The sequence below is a fragment of the Dromiciops gliroides genome, chromosome 2, assembly GCF_019393635.1.
Source record: "Dromiciops gliroides isolate mDroGli1 chromosome 2, mDroGli1.pri, whole genome shotgun sequence".
Lineage (NCBI taxonomy): Eukaryota > Metazoa > Chordata > Mammalia > Microbiotheria > Microbiotheriidae > Dromiciops > Dromiciops gliroides.
The window spans coordinates 317,777,962-317,797,964 of NC_057862.1; the positions used below are offsets into that span (position 1 = coordinate 317,777,962).

The window sequence follows — 20,003 nt, forward strand, 5'->3', positions numbered from 1 at the left end:
ATTTGCTGAATATAGGCAAGAAGGACTAAGGGACTTACTAGCTGTGTGACCCTGGGCAAGTCACTTAACCCCAATTGCCTCATCCAAAAAAAAAAAAAAAAAAAGACTAAGGGACATTTAATTTCCTCATCTGCGATTCAGTTAGTATTTCTCAAGCCCATTATGCGCCAGGCACTGAGTCAGCCACACTGGGGATACAAAGACAAACCCAAAATCGTTCTTGCCCTCAAGGTGCTTACAAGGTGCTATTGGTGAATACAACCTCTACACAGAGAAGTTTAAAAAAACATGCAAAATAGCAGGGATGAGGAGATGAAGTTGAAGCAGTATATTCCAAGAATGGGGTATAGGACATGGAAAGGACTTGGGGCAGGAGAAGGAATGTGATATACAGAGGTCAACTGGGCTGAACATCAAATATGTAAAGGGGATGAATGTCTAATAATCCTGGAGCCAGACTGTGAAGGGCAAATACTAAACAGAGAAGGCCGTATTACATCCGAAAGGCAATAGAGAGCCAGTGACATTTCTTGAGCTAGGGAATAACACAGTCAGATCTGGGAAGCAGTTGAATGGATGGATGGACCAGAACAGGGATAATAGTGAGAAGCATCCTATTCTATCCATCCCTCCTGGCTCCAACCCCCTTCTTTACTTACAAGCTGTCAGGACAAGCGTGCAATGAGGGTAGCCATAAGAAAATAATGTTACTAATTAGTTTGATTTAGAACGGGTTTTTTTTTTCTCTTGGAGACAAGCTCTAGGTCAACGTTTCTTAAACTGTGGTTCGTAACCCAATATGGAGTCGTGTAACTGAATGTGGGGGTCGAGAAAAATCTGGCAGTAAATGTTTTATTTGTTTACTTATTTTATGTACCCAGGATCATGTAAAAATTGCTTGGGTGAAAAGGGGTCATGAGTGGAAAAAGTTTAAGAACCCCTGCTCTAGGATACTTTGGAAACCTAATAACAGTTGCATAAATATGTGGTATAACAGAAGGAACACTGGGTTTGAGGTCCAAGGACATGGGTTCAAATCTCAGCTCTGCTACTTACTACCTGTGCAAAGTTGAAGCAAAAAAAAAAAGTTGAAGTTGCTCTCTCTGGACCTCAGTTTCTTTATCTGTAAAATGCAAGGTCTGATGATCTCTAAGGTCCCTTCCAGCTCAAGTCCTATGATTCTATCAATCACAGACTGACTTCTAAATTAGCAAACCATTTTCCCAGCTCTCCAGAAAAAGAATGCTGAGTTAGTGGGCTTATGGGTTGTCAAATTAGGACAACAATCCTGGAATGATCTGTGACAGGTCATCCTGATTAGTTTTTAAAATAACAAGCTTCATTCCAAGAATGCATAAAGACATCGAAAGCCTGGTCCATTGTCGGGAAGCTTGCTTTGGTCATTCTGGGATGAAAATGGAAATAACTTACACCTCTGAAGTGTTCATTTCCACAGGAATGAAAGGACCTTCCTTTGTTTGGGAGCAATGAGGTGTTGAGAACAAAAACAATTCTTTCAGTGTGAAAAAAGCAGGGACCCATTAAGATTCACCAGGCAATACTGTTCTGCTGCCCCTTCATTCTTATGAAAAGCAAGAATAAAAATGGACTGGGTGTTGAGGTTATCCCTATTTTATGTGCTTACTTATACGAACAGTACCTAAACTATTCAACTAAGAGACCTTTGTCCCAATTTCTGTGTCTGTTTCTCTCTACCTCTCTCTCTCTCTCTCCTTCTCTCCCTCCATCTCTCTGTCTCTGTCTGTCTTTCCCTTCCCCACCCTTTCCCCCTTCTCTCTCTCCCTTCTTCAGGAAAACTGGGTCTCCCAATCTTGGTCAGGCTGAAATTACATCATCTTCTTACTCATTCCACTCCTCATCTACACAGAAGCATTGATGTGCTGTTTCCAACCTGGGCCAATGCACCTCTCCTGAGGCAGCCTGGGAGTCCCATGCTTACAGGGGTTCACCATGTGTGCCCTACTGTAGCCCAGAATTCCCAACTCAATCAACACTACTGCCCCGCATGAAGCAGCTAAATCCAGGAGGACAAGTCTCCCTCTATAAAAATGAAGGGGTTTCATTACATGAGCTCCAAGGTGCCCTTCACTCAGCAAATGCCAGCCAAGCACCTGCTGATGACACCCTTACATGAGCCCTGAGCAGTTGCAGAAGGGTCCCGAAGAGCCTCCGATTCTGCTGTTAATCTACGACCTTGCAATGTAGATTTTTGTTTGTTTTTTTTAATACTCTGTACTAAAAGGAGCCAAGTTTGTTTCTTCTTCGTCATTCCTTTTACATAAGGATTTCGAAATCCCAGGGTGCATCTGCTGTCTTGTTAGACAACAAGATCTCTCATAGCCACGGCTGAATTTAATAAACAATACTAGAAATCCCTCCAAATGGAAAACTGCCCTCAATCGCTGCTTGTCTGCAAAGAGGCAATGAGCCCGAAAGGCCCCTTGGCACCAAGAAATACAGGCTCAAAGGCACCCTGTCTTAGGAGAAAAGACAAGGAAGGGAGTGTCTTTGAAAAGGCCACCATCTACCTTCAATGTAGCATAGATTTAGACTGGCTAGACAGCTCAGAGGCTAACAAGTCTGACTCCCTCATTCTATAGATAAGGGGGGAAAAGGGGGCTGGAACAGAGAGGTTAAAGTAACTTACTAAGATCACATAGCTAGGAAGTATCTGGAGTGGCAATAAACACCAGAACTTCAAAGACCAGGGCCTTATCCACTACACCATTCTGCTTTCTCAGAATCTTAAGTCAAGAAGCATCCAATTTGGAACAATGGAGAATCTTGATAAAGAAGCTTTGGCAGTCAAAGAAGGGTCTCTGAGTCTCGAAGAGTAAGTGAGAGTTTCTATCTGTTGCTGTTGGGAATTATCCTTTTCAGCCCCGACACAAGGTGTCTGGAGCATTTCTGGGTGCACGTGGGAAAAAGCCATCAGCGTTTCCTATACACACGAGCAATTCTCCCCCACGGTCCTAAGAAAGTCAAGGGGACACGCTGTCCCTTCACCTCCCCAAACAGGGTAAAATCCAGAGTCTGACAGTTCCATGGGGAGAACTGTGCTGGAACAATCCCTCCCTGAAAGATGGGGCTGGTGCCAAAGAGCTGAGGGGAAGTATCCAAAGGGGCTCTTCACCCTAGCTGGAACCACTCCAAGTCCTCATGTATCTAAGTACATTATCTGCCACACTGGTGAGCATGTTCACCAAGCCTGGGAAAACTTCTGAGGAAAAAGATCTAGGTGGTGCAGTGTATAGAGCACCAGGCTTGGACTCAGGAAGACTATTGTTATGGGCTGGGGACAGACCAAGGAATTTGGGACTATGAAAATTTAAACTGGCCAGCTAAAACTAAAGGACATGGGTCTGGAGTAACTCTCTTTGAGAAGCTAAACTATCAGAACTGACACACCTAACAAATAAGGGAGATAAGCCCATTAGGCGTGGCTGCTGCCTGATAGGCGCTTGGGGAGAGAGGTAACTCCATTAGTCCAGACCACCACCTCTCATTCCAGCCTTTCCCCACCCCCAACAGGAACTTTCCATTGTTAGGTGGTCACCCCATCTATCATCTATAAAAGCTTTTGCCTTTCTTCTGTTCAAGGAGATAGAAATATCTCAGAGAATCATGTCTGTGAACCATCTCCCCTTGAGAGAAGTCTTTCTCTCTTGGTTACTTTCTCTAACACCTAAATAAAAGATTATTTTATTCTAATTGGATTTGTATATGAGAGGGTATGATTCTTGAAAGAGGAATACCTAAGGACCCCCATCACCAATTTCCCCTGTGACACTATTATTATTATTATTAGTAGTAGTAGTAGTAAGCATTAGAGCTGAAGTTAACAAGACCTGAGTTCAAATCTGACCCCCAGACACTATGTAACCCTGGGCAATACACTTTATTTGCCTCAGTGTCCTCATCTATAAAAGAGGATAATAACAGTACCCACTCCCCAGGACTGCTGTGAAGATCAAATGAGATAATCATTATACAAGGCTTAGCACAGAGCTTGGCACACAGTAAGTGGTATAAAAATATTTATTATTATTACTATTACTATTATTATTATTATTACTACCATAGAGCAGTGGACCCAAAGTCAGAAAGACAAGTTAAAATCTGGCCTCAGTCACTTAATAGCTGTGTGAGCCTGAGCAAGTCACCACCTACCTCAGGTTCCTCATCTGTAAAATAGGGGGGTAAATGGCACTTACTACCTCCAAGGCAAATAGGAAGGGAAAATGAAGTAATGTTTGTAAAGTGCTTTGTGTACCTTAAAGTGCCATATAAATGATAGTTATAATTGTTATTATCTTTAATCATGATTATTGTTATCATACCCAAGTGGTTAAAGGGAAGAGTGTTTTGTTGGGGCATTTGATCAAACAACCCTGAGAAATAGCATGTCTAGTGCAAAAAAAAAAGAAAAGAAATCAATGAATTTGTAGTCAAGAGACCAGAGCCTAAGTCCCAGCACTGTCACTTAACAAGCTGTGCTCATATTAGGAAAGGCGCAGAACTTCAACGCCAATAACTGGAAGGAAAAGCAGAGGCCATCTGGTCCGATGCTCATCTGAGGCAAAGGCCTCCTCTATAACCTCCCTGACCAGTCCCCATCTAGCATGTGCATCAGCGATGAACAGGAACTTCTTCCCTCTGAAGGTGGCCACTGCCTTCTCCTTTTGCACAGCCCTCATCATGGGAAAGCTTTTCCCCACAGTGCAGCTAACCCTGCTTCTCTGTCCCAGCCTAACCCCTCCTCCACATCAAAGTCCTGCAAAATCTGTTCAGGGAAAATACCCAACACCTGTCAACCACCTAGATCCCAGGATGGTTAAAAGTTAACTGCACTATAGAAAGGCAAGTTGTTGCTATTCCTGACAAGAGGGCTAATCTTTCTGTTCAATTCCCCTCCTTCTGGGAGCGTCCACTGCTGCATACGTGGAAGCCAAGTTGGCTCCTTGGCATAATGCATCTGCTCAACTAACCCATTAAGCAAGCACACAGTACTTCCTGTTCCCTTACAAGTGATCTGCTTGGGCTTTGGGGCCTAAATCACTGGGAAACCAATGGAATTTCTCCAACCCATCTTTAAAATATGGTCTTTTATCATCCCAGGGCAGCAAGTCCCCTATCAAGTTCAGTCTTAAATTTTCTTTTCATTTCCCCTTTTCCACCCTGGAATAGCCCCTACTCCAAAAAAAGATTTCCTTTTAGGATAATGACTCTCAAGCCCAGGGACTCATTTTTACTTTAGGAAAAATCACCAGTAACTTTCGGGAGAGCAACAAAGTGCTGTGGGCAACATACTGGGAGTCCAATGATGTGGGTTTAAACCCTGTGTTGTTCAGTAGTTTCAGTCATGTCTGACTCTTCCTGACCCCATTGAGGGTATTCTTGAGAAAGATACTGGAGTGGGGGCAGCTAGGTGGCACAGTGGTTAGCGCACCAGCCCTGGATTCAGGAGGACCTGAGTTCAAATTCGGCCTCAGACACTTGACTCTTACTAGCTATGTGACCCTGGGCAAGTTACATAACCCCAATTGCCTCACCAAAAAAAAAAGAAGAAGAAGAAGAGAAAGATACTGGAGTGGTTTGCCATTTCTTTCTCTGACTCATTTTATAGATGAGATAACTGAGGGCTAAGTGACTTGCCCAGGATCACACAGCTAGTAAGTGTCTGACGCTGGATTTGAACTCAGAAAAATGAATCTTCCTGACTCCAGGCCCAGTGTTCTGTCCACTGAGCCACCTAGATGGAAGAAGAAGAAGAAGAAGAAAGAAGAAAGAAAGAAGAAAGAAGAAGAAAGAAGTTCATAAAATGCTTTACATTTTTAGCTCATTTGAACCTCACAATAACCCTGTGAAATTGATGCTATTATAACCCCCATTTTACAGAAAAAGAAATTGTTGTTGAGACTTTGGTGTGGTAGAAATAACACTGAACCTGGAATCAGGAAGCCTTGGGTTCAAATCCTGCCTCAAACACTTACCAGGAAGTCGCTTAACCACTGTGGCCTCAGTTTCCTCATCTGTAACATTAGTGGGGTTAGGCTCTGTGAGTTCTATGGTCTCTTCCAGCTCAAAATCTATTATCTGATGGCCCAAGGTCAATGTAAATAAGTGGTTCAATCCAGCAGAGAGAAGCCTAAGGATCCAGATGGAAAGCACATTCTCCCTGGCTGGACAATTACCTGCGCGATGATATCTCCATTCTCTGCGTGAACCTGAGCAATGGCACCCAGTTCTGCGAGGAAGCTAAAGATCTCGTAGAGCTGAAATGGAAAGGGAGGCCAGTTATCTTCATTTGAAAGTCTATGCTTTTGAACATCTTCAAAGAGGACCCTCAAATGCCCAATACAAAATCTTCTGGGGGCTCTGGTTGGCCATCAACAAGAAAAGTGATTTAGGGATGAAAGAGACTGGCAATGGAAACCAAATCGTCATGATCGGCCCCATTAGCCATCCTCTCCCCGCAGAAGAACACCTAGGTCTTCTGAAGGTAATCTTGGGAGAGGGGAAGTCAGGAGGTGATGTAATTCCTTAATAGCCTGGATCTCTTCTTGGATTTGGCCCTACACCTACACTAAGAGGGATGGAGCTGGCAATGGGACTTGCTATGAACACATCTCGTGACTCCTAACTACCTTGGTTCTCAGAGAGGCCCCATCTCTGACCTGTACTTCCCTTTCCCCGGGAAACACAGGGCCATTCAACCACATCCCTCCCCACCACTCCAGCCCCAAGGATTCAGGTCCGCAAGGACCTCCTTGGGAAAGCAGTCAGAGATAGGCCGTATTAACCCCTCTCATACAGATCCCTCCTAACTCTGCTGAGGTGAGACCCTCCTCCCAGGGCTTCACAAAGCTGGGACTATGGGGTAAAGGGGGAAGGAGGAAAGCAATAAAAAGGAGATGTAGAGGACCCGCCCTCCCCAGCTGTCTTTCAAAGGAGACTGCTGTCTATGCAAACTCCTGCTCCGGCTCCCCAGGACTGTGGTAACCCTGCCTACTGCCTTATTAAATATGTAGCAGGAGCCGCTGGAGATTCAAGTGGAAGTCTGACTGTCTCCAAGGACAACCATGTGCTCCCCAGGACCAAAGAAGCTGAGATAAACCAGCCCCACCCAGGCACTCCCAAACCAGATGGCTAAGTCATTGTTACCTCTGTGTTGGAGACCTGATACAAATCCTTGTAGGCCATGTAAACCATGAAGGAGTTGACGCCTGTAGAAAAAGGCAGAGATAGGGGAGAGGAGAGAAATAAGAGAGAGGTAAATGCAGTCCACATCTTCCAGTCTTGCTAAAGGGAACAGTCTCTGGAGACAAAGGAGCCGGGTTCAAATCCTGCCTCTGACATTTACTACCTGTATAACCTTGAGCACTTCTCTGGGACTCAATTGGACTCAGTGGTCCTTCTAGCTCTAAACCTAGGATTCTATGCACTACCAGCTTTTACTGACATCTGCCTGAACTGTATGATGAAAGTCGTCAGCAGGTCTTCCCAACGCCAGCCTTCCTCTTCCACTTGCAATATATCCTTCATACTGCTTCCAGAATAATTTCACTGATGCATAGCTCTGATCACATGGCTCCACTGCTCAAAACCGGTCAACAGCTGCATAAGTTCAAATTATTTTGCTTCACATTCAAGATCCTTCTTAATTTTCCTTCATTCTAATGTAACTTTCATCTGGGCACACTGCCTACTTCCACACCTTTGCTCTGGCTGCTCCCTCTGCCTGGTATGTCCTCCCCTGTCTTCAACTACTGAATATGTTCAGTTTTTTCAGTCATATCTGACTCTTTGTGACCCCATTTGGGGTTTTCTGGGCAAAGATACTGGAGCGGTTTGCCATTTCCTTCTCCAGCTCACTTTACAAATGAGGAAACTGAGGCAAACAGGGTGAAGTCAGGGTGAAGTGACTTGCCCAGGGTCACACAGCCAGTAAGTGAGGCCAGATTTGAATTCAGGAAGGTGAATTTTCCTGACTTCAGGCCCAGTGCTCTATCCACTGCACCACCTAGCTGCCTGATTCAACTATTGAATTCGTTACCCTTTAAATGCTACCAATTTCATGAAGTGTCTCCCTGATTTTCCTGTCAATGACCTTCCTCACCCTCTCACAGCACCTTATTAATTGCATTGAATTCTCTAATGCAGGGGGCAGCTAGGTGGTACAGTGGATAAAGCACCAGCCCTGGATTCAGGAGGACCCGAGTTCAAATCCAGACTCAAACACTTGACAGTTGTGTGACCCTGGGCAAGTCACTTAACCCTCATTGCACTGCTCAAAAAAAAAATTCTCTAGTACAGCCCTAGTTATCTATGTGTCTCAGTCTGCATGCTCCATGCAGACGGCAATCTCTCTCACACTTAGCACACTGCTCCACACAAGCAGGCACTAAATAGGAGTTTGTCAAATGAATAAGTGAGATAAAAAAAGGTTTAAAAAGTTAAATAAATGACCAAGCGACCAAGGTCATGGAATCACATATTTAGAGCCCAAAGAGACCTCAGGTGCTGTCTATTCCAAACCCCTCATTTGCACATAACAATCACTCTGCACTGACTGACCAGGTAATTTTCTAAATCTCTAAGTTAGGAAGGAGTTATTGATGACCAAGAGTGGCAAAGGGAGTTTCCACAATGTTTGTTAGCGTAGAATTCTCCATACTTGTGAACAAAAAAGAGAAGGGAGGAGGAGTTGTTGCTGTCTCAGGAGGGGTAGTCCTCCCAAAAAAGGGCGGGGGGGGGGAGGGCAGAGAGCAGAGAAGAAAGTCTGTTCTTTTTCAAAATTAAATTTTTAAAAAATTATGAACTTAACAATAATCAACACACATGAACATTTCAGCATACAATAGAAAGTCTCTCTTCACGAAGCCTTGCCAACCCCTTATCTCTCCCCTCTCCATCCTCCCGGATCAATGTTTACATCCCTCATTGGGCAAGTCATCATGTACTTCCCTTGGACACGCCATGTATTTGTCTTGTATTGTTTCACTTTCCAAGTATTTGCACACTGTCAGCAAATAGCTTGAGCACACCAATGGAGTCTTCTCCTGCGCTAATACTGAGCACACACAGTAGGCACACAATCAATATTTGCTGATAGAGATAAAAACAGAGAACAAAGACCCAGATTCCTTCCCCCTCTTTGAAGGGGAGTTGTGCTGGGTGCTTCAGTAAGAGAGAGAACTTTGTTTCTGCCCCCTAAGTCAAGGCCGGAAACATAGGGCCTCACCTCATGCCATCTGAGCCTTGGCAGGGAGGGCATGGCCCAGATTCTACCCTACTACTAGCAAGGCCTCAGGAGTTCCCAGAGCTTCCCTTCCCTTCCCTCTGGAAACCACATCTCAGGAAAGAGAAAAGCTAAGAAAGGGGGCCCATGAAAAGGTCTGGTAAGGAAAGGTAAAAGGGTGCCTGGGTGCCTTGCTTACCTTTGTCCTTGATGAGGCTCTGGACTTCTTGCTTGACGCTGTCATTCCAATGAGTGATATCCACATGTAAGGAGTAGTCACAGCAGGTCTTCCCATCTGCCCACTCTCGCCACTTTTCAAAGGCCTCAGTCAGGCTGGATTCTGGGTCAGGGACCACGTGGTCAACTAGACAAGTACAAAAAGGAGAAGGGCATCTTATCCTTGACCTTGTCCCTGGACACCAGTGACTTGCAAATGGGTTCTAGTCCTATGATCATCAAATTAGACTTGGAAGAATTACAAGAGGTCATCTAGTACTATCCCCTCATTTTACAGACAGAGAAACTAGGACCCCCCCAAAAAAAGTTATTTGAGTTGCCCAGGGTAATACAGCTACTTATGTGTCTGAGGCCAAATTTGAACCCAAGTCTTCCTGACTTTCAGGTCTAACGTTCTTTCTACTATACCACAACTATTTCTGCCACCGTTAGGACTTTTACTAGCCCAATCAAATTGTATTTCACTTGTGGTTCCATGTCTAGTGCAACAAACCACTGAAAATCTGAGCTTGAGATATTCAATTTATTTAATAAAAAACATATTCAGAACCACTCCCCCCAGGTAAAAATAATTTCATAAGACAGCGAAAGGAGCTCACACAGAGATAAAAATCAGACCATGACAAGACAAAAGAAATCTTCCAGGAGGTTCTCTGTGGTCTCAGGAGCTCCCCACCAGAGATCTAAAACTGTCTTTATATTTTCCTTGCCCCAGGGCCCCACATCTGGGCTCCTCATCAATCCTCCTGGGGGCAAAGTTAACTCAGCCCAGGTCAGTTTCTAGATCTCTTCTTGGTTCACAACAGCCACTGCCCCTCCCCTGGTCATGGATGGTGGTGTGGGAATGTGGTTATAACAAGCCATCCCAAATGTACTAGCATCCTGGGCTGCAGCAGACATCCTTCAGCATCACAGAAAAGAGGGTGTAGAGGGAATGACCTTGAGCTTCCTCCAAGTGCCAAATCCAGGTCTGTGAAATCATGTAGGGTGTCAACGTCTCTTTGGCTTATTTGGACTTTCTATCTCCCCCAGAGTCTAGTATAGTATCTGTACACAGTAAATGAATGAATGAATGAATGAATGAATGAATGAATGAAGAAATAGATAAAGCAGCTTGGTGGCATTAGATTGCACAGGGCAACAAAGGAGAATAGGGATTCTACATGTCTATATTCATCCCATCCACCTTGGTGCCATGCCTAACAACACAGATGAGCTGACCAGCCTTTCAGTATGGGGAAAACTATGATAGATTGAAGGCCATCAAATGTCAAAACTGGAAGAATCTTTGGAGATTATCTAATCTAAGGTGGCCTTTTTTTATTTCTGCATTTTTTAGAGGGCGGAACAATGAGGGGTAAGTGACTTGCCCAGGGTCACACAGCTAGTAAGTGTCAAGTATCTGAGGCTGGATTTGAACTCAGGTCCTCCTGAATGCAGGGCGGGTGCTTTATCCACTGCACCACCTAGCCACCCCGAGATTATCTAATCTAACACACTCATTTCACAGGGGAGGAAATGGTGTCTCAGAGAGAAGTGACTTTCTCAAGGTCATACAGATAGTTTAGTAAGTGGTCAGGACTAGAAACAATAAGATTGCTGGACTTGGAGTCACAGGTTCAGAGTTCAAATTCTACATCTGACATTATTTATTTCATATGTAATCTAAGGAAGTCACTTCATTTCTCTGAACATAATTTTCTTCATGGGTAAAATGAGGGGGTTGAACTAGATAACCTCTAAACCTCCTTCCAGCTCGAGATCTGGGCTCATATTCTCCTGAATTTGCTTCCTTATTGAATCAGTAAACAGAATATGAAAGTGACTCCAATCCTACATTCAGTTAGAAATTTTGCTCATGGTATAATTTCTTTGAGGCCCAATCAGTCCCTGGGTCTGGGAGACAATGACGTTGTCACTCCTTTCAATATGGGCCATATCTGGCCTTGTTGTCTTGACATTTGCTCCCCTTAAAACCTTTCCCCATCTCGCCATCCCCTCTCCCACAAAGGAGATTAATGGTGCTCGGATGGAGGAAGCTAACTAGTGCTGCTTTTCTCCATCCCCACCCCACCTCATCCGGGTAGCAGAAAGCCTAGTCCCAAGTCTATTCACTCTATCAGATCGAGCCAAAGTGCACTTATCAGAAAGGAAATGCACCGAACCACTGCTTAATAATGTTTGGCATCAAACCAGGGGCTCTTGCGGGCAAGGCAGCTGCTGAGAAATCAGCTGGTAGGGACCAGGCCCCTCCTTCTGGCTGGGGGAAAAACCTGAGTCTCTTTCCTCAGGCAACCTCTAATTGTATCTGGTATGACTGATGCAATCCTGTGGAGGGGCAGATGAGAGGGAGGAAGAAGATTTTCCTCCTCCAATCAGCAAAGAGGAAAAGAAAAGTTGGACCCTTCTGGGAGACCTTTCTCCAGGAGGATAAGACTCTTGAAAATAAGCAGAGCTATAATTCTAATAGGGAGGGAGAGAAACAGGGAGGGTAGGGAGAGAGGGAGGAATCAAGGAAGGGAGGGAAGAGAGAAGGAATCAAGGAAGGAAAGAAGGTAGGAGAGAAAGAAGGCAGGAACGGAGGAAGGAAGGAAGGAAATAAGGGCAAACAGGAAGAAAAGGAAGGGAAGAAGAAAAAGTAGATACCACCAGGCCCCTTGCTAACCTTAAAGACACAAGGCTGTCCAAATATTCTGCAAAACTGGATAACATAATTTTAATGCTCTTCACTAAAACATGCAAATCCTAAGGATCTGTTGATTCTCAAGCTAATTCTTTAGCATTCTTTCTCTGAATAGCCCATTCCTAGATTCAGCTCTGCTGCTTTGATGGGCCTTTTCTTTCTGTCTACTGCCCTTGGGAACTACCTCCTAAGAGTCAGGCCCAGAAAGGTGGCCTCTTCCCCATCTCAGATCTCGATCTTTCAATGCCTCTTATGCTAAGACAAGAGGACAGAGAGTTACCTCTCTGTTTTCCACTCATCTGCACCATAGATCCCTTTCATGTAAAAAATGGACAACTAATTCTATACCAAATAGAGTCTTACTTACCTCCCAGATCAATTTAACCAGTAAAATCTTAAGAACCGAAGAGGGGGGAAGTATATGACTTGGCCCAGGAAACAACTCTGGCGAGCACATGGACTGACTAATCAACCACTGACTTTGGGGGGGAAAGGGACTGAACAAGTATAGCTGACTCAACTTACTGATCATGGTGGTCCCACCAGCTAAAGCGGCTTTAGTCCCTTGGAAGAAGTCATCTACTGTGGTCATTCCCTTGTATGGCATCTGGAAGTGAGTGTGAACATCTATGCCTCCGGGGATTACCATCTTCCCATGAGCTTCAATGGTCTTCACTCCTCCAGGTACAATCAGATTGTCTCCAATTTGCCTAAAGAGACAGTGACAAAGCCATCAGTTCAGAAGAAACGCCACAGGACCTGCCTTAACACCACAAAGGATTTCAACAACTTAACTTCTCTCCCCCAGCAATGGAGAGCATTCCCTCCTCAGAGGCCCTCATTTCTTTCAAAATGACACCTTTGGACAGCTAGATGGCACAGTGGATAAAGCACCGGCCCTAGATTCAGGAGGACCTGAGGTGAAATCTGGCCTCAGACACTTGACACTTACTAGCTGTGTGACCCTGGGCAAGTCACTTAACCCCCACACACAAAAAAAAAAAAAAAAAGAAAAAAGAAAAAAATTGACACCTTTGACCGCAGACCATTCCTAATTCCAACAGCAACTAGTGCCATCTCCCTAATAATTACCTCTTCATTGTGCATATAGTTTATATATACTTTTATGTGTGCATGCTCACAAGGAATATAAGCTCCCTGAAGGCAAGAAATTTTATTTTTGTCTTTGTATCTGCTGCACCTAATGCAGTGCCTAGCACTTAAAAGAACAGGAACACTGATGGAAATCTGAAAAGACCTTAGAGCCCATCGAATCCATTCTCATTTCAGTGAAGAGGAAACTCAGGCCCACCATGGTTAAGGGGCTTGCACAAGGTCACAAAGTTAATCAAACTTCAGAAGCAGTATTTGAACCCAGGACCTCTGACTCCAGAGCTTAATAAATGCTAGCTGCTTGATTATTTGTCAAAGCTTCCCTTCCAAATAGCTAGAAGGTTACTATGGCAACATCTCATCAATTAAAACATTTAAATATACTGTTCTGGGTGCTTAAAAATGATAGTGTCCTTGTAAACTACCTTACAATCTTTGAACAAGTCAAAGTTCCCAAGCATATGAAGATATCATGGGACATCTCAAGTATCAAATTGATGCCCATGAAATGTTTTCAGTTTTTGATTTTCTTTTCATTCCCAAGTTCTCTCCCTCCCTCCATCCACCAAGGAAGCAAGAAATATAATATTCACTATACATACAAAGTCATGCAAAACATCTCTCCATTAGCCAGGTCCCTCCCTCAAAAGCAAAGAAAATAAAAAGGGATAAAAATTATGCTTCAATCAGCAATCTGAGACCATCAGTTCTCTCTCTGGAGGTGGATAGCATTTTACATCATGAGTCCTTTGGAATTGTGGTGGATCACTGTATTCTAAGTCATTCACAGTTGATCACTGTGCAATATTGATGTTACTGGGTACCATGTTCCTCTGGTTCTGTGCACTTCATTTTGTATCAGTTCAAGGAAGTCTTCCCAGGTTTTTCTGAAACCATCCTGCTCATCATGCCATCACAATCCTCTACCACAACCTGTTCACCCACTCCCCAATTGATGGGTAGCCCCTTGATTTCCAATCCTCTGCCACCCAAAAATCGATGCCATAAATATTTTTGCACATATGGGTTCTTTTCCTTTTTCTTTGATCTCAATACACATGATATGTTAAAAGACTTAGAGGAAGATCTCATTGAGGCAGTATAGTATAGTGGATAGAACAATGCACTTGGTAGTCAAGAAGACCCAGGTTCGAATCCCAGGTAGGGGATGAGGTGGCGGAATACCAAGACCTCTGAGGTCCTTTCAGTTCCAAACATGTGAGCCTGTGATGGGATCTGAGACCTCCAGCACATGAAGCAGATTGGAAGAATTATGGGTCTACACATGGACAAGAATCACATTGTAAGAAACTATGAATAGGTTGTGATTGGCATTCTTGGGGGAAGTGGCCTTATCAATGAGCTCACTATTTCACGGAACCATAATAAAAGACAGGTCTTATCTCATCTAAACTCCAATGTACAGAGTATAGAACTTGGCACAGCACCACAAACACTTAACAAATGTTTCTTGAACTAAAAGAATGTTGGGTTTTTTCTTAACAGAAGGGAATCAGATACGTATCTTTCTGTTATTTTTGCTACACTTGGTATTTTTGTTTGGTTTTCTTTGGGGACTTAAGAATGTGGAGGGTAACAGTTTTGGGGGATCCTAAGTAGAACAAATGAAAAGTGAGAGGAAATGGCAGATAAAGTTAAAATAAAAAAAGGAGGGGAATGCTTTAAAAAAAAAAAGAATATTGATTAAATTAAGTAAGAGGGGCTCTTCTATCCTAAAAAATTAGTTCATCCTGACGAAAAGGGAAGAACTAGGAGTTTGGAGCATTTGTTGGCTGAGCCAGCTCTTGCCTCAGTTTTCGGTACCAGCTCCTCCCCTTCTCTGCCAACTCATCACTTGTCCTAAGCCAGCAGAACATGCTTAGGGTGGAAGAGCTGGTGGAAAGTGAAATTGGGGCTTGCACAGCATCAGTGTTTTTTGTTCAATCAGCATCCTGGCAGGTACTAAGCACCAGGGTACACAGTTGGTGCTTAATAAATGCTTTCTGGTTGTTGACTGACCATCCATTTTCCTGATCTACTATATCACTCACTAAGAATCCCAATACTTCACTGAGGAAAGGGGAGGGGGCGAGGTCGACAGACTAATAGCATTCATCCTAATGGAAGTGACTTCCCTAGGGTCACACACCACCAGCACACAAGGAAGACATGTTCTATCTCCTAAACTAATGTTCTCTTTCCTGAACCAACCCAGAGGGTACCATGAGAACATTTACAATGGTTGTAATCCAGTATTACATTAAAATCTGAAAGGGCAGAGACCATACCACTGTTAACTTTATATTTTCAGTACCCAGAAGAATATCTGGCGCCTAACAAGAGCAGAATAGATGCTTGGTGAACACAATGACCCATCATGATTCCAAAGGTGATGAAACCTGCTGCCCACCTCCTGACAGAACTGATGGGCTCAAGGTTCTGAATGAGACACAAACTCCTGCATGTGGCCAAATCAGGAATTTGATGCATTTGGTTTGCTCGACTCTGCCTTACAAGGGTTTTGCTTCTGTTTCTTTTTCCACAGGTAGGAGGGGGCAGAGGGAAAAGGGGAGAAAGCAGATTTTCATTCATTGAAAAAATAAAACAATTTTAGAGAATGCTCAGTGAGAATCGAACTCACAACGCACACATGATTTTATAGATATTATTCACCTGTGATGCATAGGTAAACCTAACATTAATCTACTCCCAGGTAATGCTTCAACTCCGAAGACTGGCACATGCAAACCAACCCTTAAGTCATAGCCTGGTAAACCCTCTGGCCGATAGAGAAGTGGATCTCAAAGTATAGTCTAGAGGTTTCCAAAACCCTTTCAGGGGCTCTGTGAGGACAAAACTATTTTCATAAAATACTAAGACATTTTAATTTCTAACGTGGTAAATATCAATAAATATAACACACAAAACAAAAGCTCTTGGGTGGGGGAGGGTTCCAATCATTTTTAAGAGTGTAAGGGGATCTTGAGACCAAAAAATTTAAGAAATGCTGCTCTAGATCAAGAGTTTTTAACCCAGGGTCCATGAACGTAGTTTTTAATATATACATGATATACATATAACATACTTTAACATACGTATAAAATATATATATATATATCATAAATTGCCCTGGGTCACATAGCTAGTAAGTGTCAAATGTCTGAGGCCACATTTGAACTCAGGTCCTTCTGAATCCAGGGCCGGTGCTCTATTCACTGGGCCACCTAGAGTTTTCTTGGCAAGGATATTGGAGTGGTTTACAATTTCCTTCTCCAGCTAATTTTACAGAAGGGGAAATGGAGGCAAACAGGATCAAGTAACTTTCCCAGGGTCACACAACTATTAAGTGTCTGATGCTAGACTTGAACTCAGGTCTTCCTGACCAGCACTCTATCCACTGTGCCATGTAGCTGCCTTATATATGAATAGTTATCAAAATATACATTATATATATTTTTAAATACTCATATAAATGTATTTTGATATTTCAATTATATGAAACCTAGTTTTAATATATACATATTTTAAAGTATATAACATTTTATTTATTATAACTTGTTTTTTAAATTATATTATAAAGGGAATCTATTTCAATACAATTCTTAATTCATAATCCAATATTTTAGTAATAATATATGTATTTTGAGAACTATTTCAATGTAACTGATTCCCTTTATGATCTATATAATATATAAATATCTATTTTGAGAACTATTTCAATATAATTTGTTCCTTTGCAATAGATAATCTATTATATACCTACATATTTTGATAGCTATTTTAATATAATTGGTTCCCTTTATAATCTCATGTATTTAAAACATTATTCTGAGAAGGGGTCAAAGGTTTCATTTTCTGGGGCAGCTAGGTGGCAAAGTAGATAAAACATCAGACCTGGATTCAGGAAGACCTGAGTTCAAATCCGGCCTCCGACACTTGAGACTTACTAGCTGGGTGACCCTGGGCAAGTAACTTAACCCTCATTGCCCCACAAAACAAAACAAATCAAAAAATCCAAAGGCTTCATTTTCCAGGATGCAAAGGGTTCCATGTCACACACACACACACAAAAAAAAAAGGTTAAGAATGCCTGCCCTGAAAAATAGGCTGCTCGATGCTAGTTTTTGTTCACAGCCAGGGTCAGGCCAGCCACAGGGCCAGGAAAGATTCTCTCTCAGGGCAGTAAAATGCTTACTACTGAGTCTGCCAAATTTGAAGTTCTAAATACACACACACACACACACACACATATGTATATGTATGTATATATATATATGTATTTTATATATATACGTATACACATACACACACACACACACACACACACACACATAAATTACAGAAGGCTCAGTCCAAATACTCCATCTTTCATGAAACCTTCCTTTCCTATCCTTATCCACAGTGACCTCTTCTTGAAACTCCTCTTACTTGTCTGTACCATTTGGGTAACTTTTATCATACACTGCTCAATACCATTAATCATCTTTTCATCTATGTAACACTTTCCCTCTCCGACTGTAATGTCATCTCCTTGTCGGTGAGGTTGGTATCATGCTACATTAATATTCACTGCCCAATTAATGGCCACTTAATTCCACTGATCTAAAGAATTGAGTTGCTTTTAGAATTCAAGAATGTTTTTTTGAAATAAAAAAGGATTCTACTACTTCCAACTTGTTCCAAAAGAAAGAATCCTGGTGGTGGTGGTAGTGGTCGCTTTTTTAAAAAACCGATATTCTCATAAAACATATCACTTTTAGCATCATTTGGCTGGTGTGGCTCTTCGGAAAAAAAGGATCCAAATCCCAAAAAGCAGCTGTATTATATCAGGATGCCTTGAAAGTAATTTAGTTCTTACTCTTCTGCCTTTCAGTCGCACCAGACTCATCCTGGACCAATGAGAATCCAGATCATAAGAAACATTCTACAATTTCCCTCTGTAATCTATTTCAGTAGTTGAAAACACCCCTCCTTAGCAAGTCTTCTCTACAGCTAACCTAACCTCCCTCATGTAGCAATCTGAACCTACTGCATCTAATTCTGGCCTTGGTGAAGGAGAAAAAAAGCTTGTCCTTGACCATCTGAGATATAAGGCTCCTAAACATGCTTTTCTTTCTCTGAAAAACATCAACACAAACATTATGTTTCAAAGGCAATGTCACAAAGCCTGAGTGCCCTGGGGAAAGGCTTATACAAACTGTCTAAAGCTCACAGGCATATGCAAGATCTCTTTCACAAATGGCAAACTTGGAAGGCATCAGTTCGCATCCTCTCCCATAAGCATTCTTTGGTTTCCTGAGGATAGCCTTCAGAAGAGGCTTGGGATATTTCTACAGCTGGAGAGACGGAAATTTTCTGGCCTGATCCCATAATCATAACATGTTCTATACCTATATTAAAGGGCTAGGTCCTACTGAAAAAAAAAACCATCTCAAAATAGTTATAATAAGGCAGCCTTTCTGAGACTGATTTTAACCAGGGACAGTGTGGTATGGGGGAAAATATGCTGCTTTGGGAGTTGGAGATTACCTGTGTGACCTCTCCGGACCTCAGTTTCCTTATGTGTAAAATGAAAGGCTTGGAACAGATGGCCTTTGTGGTCCCTTCTAGATCTAAAAATGTGGTCCTGTGGTTGGTTCTTCCTCCACATTTCTCATAAATGTGACTTTCCCTTTTTCTCAGCTCACAGTAACTAGACTCCATCTGACACTCGATCTAACTGAAAGCTGAGGAAATTAAAACCGGGGAGGCTGGAGAAAGGCAGCAGTCACAGCAGGTGCGGGCACCTCGGACACAGCATGCTGACGTGGTAGATGTCTGGCCCCCATAGATGATATGATGATAAGTGTACTTCTTTCTACAGAGGGTGGGCAAACCTCATTTTATTCCTCACAGGCTGTGCCAAATCATTTCAGACTTCAAATAATGGCTGGATTGTATTTGGAGAGTGGAGCACTCTATTCAAAAATCCCAGGATGAATCACCCTGGTAAATGAATAATTATTTCCCAACGTTCTTGCTGTGAATATCATTCCTTTTCACCCCCCACTCCGTCCGTCATAATACTACCAATCTGTAATGGTCCAACTCAAATTCTACCTCTTCTCTTTAGTCTTTCTACTGCTCTCTCTACCCACAGGGCTCTCTCCTTCCTCTGAAAAAGAAAAAAAAAACATAAAAGTGAAGTGGAGACAGCAATGGACTTGGGAATCAGGAAGACTTGGGTTCAAATCCTGTCTCCAAAATTTACTAGCTATGTGATCCCAAGCAAGTCACTAAACCTCCCTGGGCCTCAGTTTCCTCATCTGAAAAACGAAAATGCTGGACTTGATGACTTCTCAGGTCTTTTCTAGCTATATTATGATTCTGTGGAATCTAACACATTTTACTGTCTTTGCCATTCGATTAGTGATTAGGCCTTTGTGTGTGTATGTGTGTGTGTGTATGTGTGTGTGTGTGTGTGTGTGTGTGTGTGTATGTTTCTCTGTTATATTGTTAAGCTCCATGAGAGTATGTCTATATTCCCTGTCCTGTTTAATTATGAGCCCAACTCAAGGTCCATTTATACAAAGTCCCAGATATACATACCAGAAGTCATCCACCTCCAACTGAATGTCGTAATCTGGAAAACAGGGTTCCTTATCCACTTTGTTTTTCCTATTTGGATGGTTAGGCCAAACTCTTTTGAATGGTTATGAATCTCATCCA

The 20,003-nt window shown here is 42.7% G+C and overlaps 1 protein-coding gene across 2 annotated transcripts in view; it reads right to left on the reverse strand.

Annotated features, from left to right (window-relative positions):
• DPYSL3 (dihydropyrimidinase like 3) overlaps nucleotides 1-20,003 on the reverse strand; it is a 140,048-nt gene that overhangs the window by 25,263 nt on the left and 94,782 nt on the right. For both annotated transcript variants that reach the window (XM_043985228.1, XM_043985229.1), the window contains exons 3-6: nucleotides 12,708-12,892; nucleotides 9,462-9,626; nucleotides 7,186-7,247; nucleotides 6,216-6,296 (exon numbers count right to left, since the gene is read on the reverse strand). In XM_043985228.1, coding sequence (XP_043841163.1) covers nucleotides 6,216-6,296; nucleotides 7,186-7,247; nucleotides 9,462-9,626; nucleotides 12,708-12,892 — 493 coding nt within the window. The remainder of the gene's footprint in view (nucleotides 1-6,215; nucleotides 6,297-7,185; nucleotides 7,248-9,461; nucleotides 9,627-12,707; nucleotides 12,893-20,003) is intronic.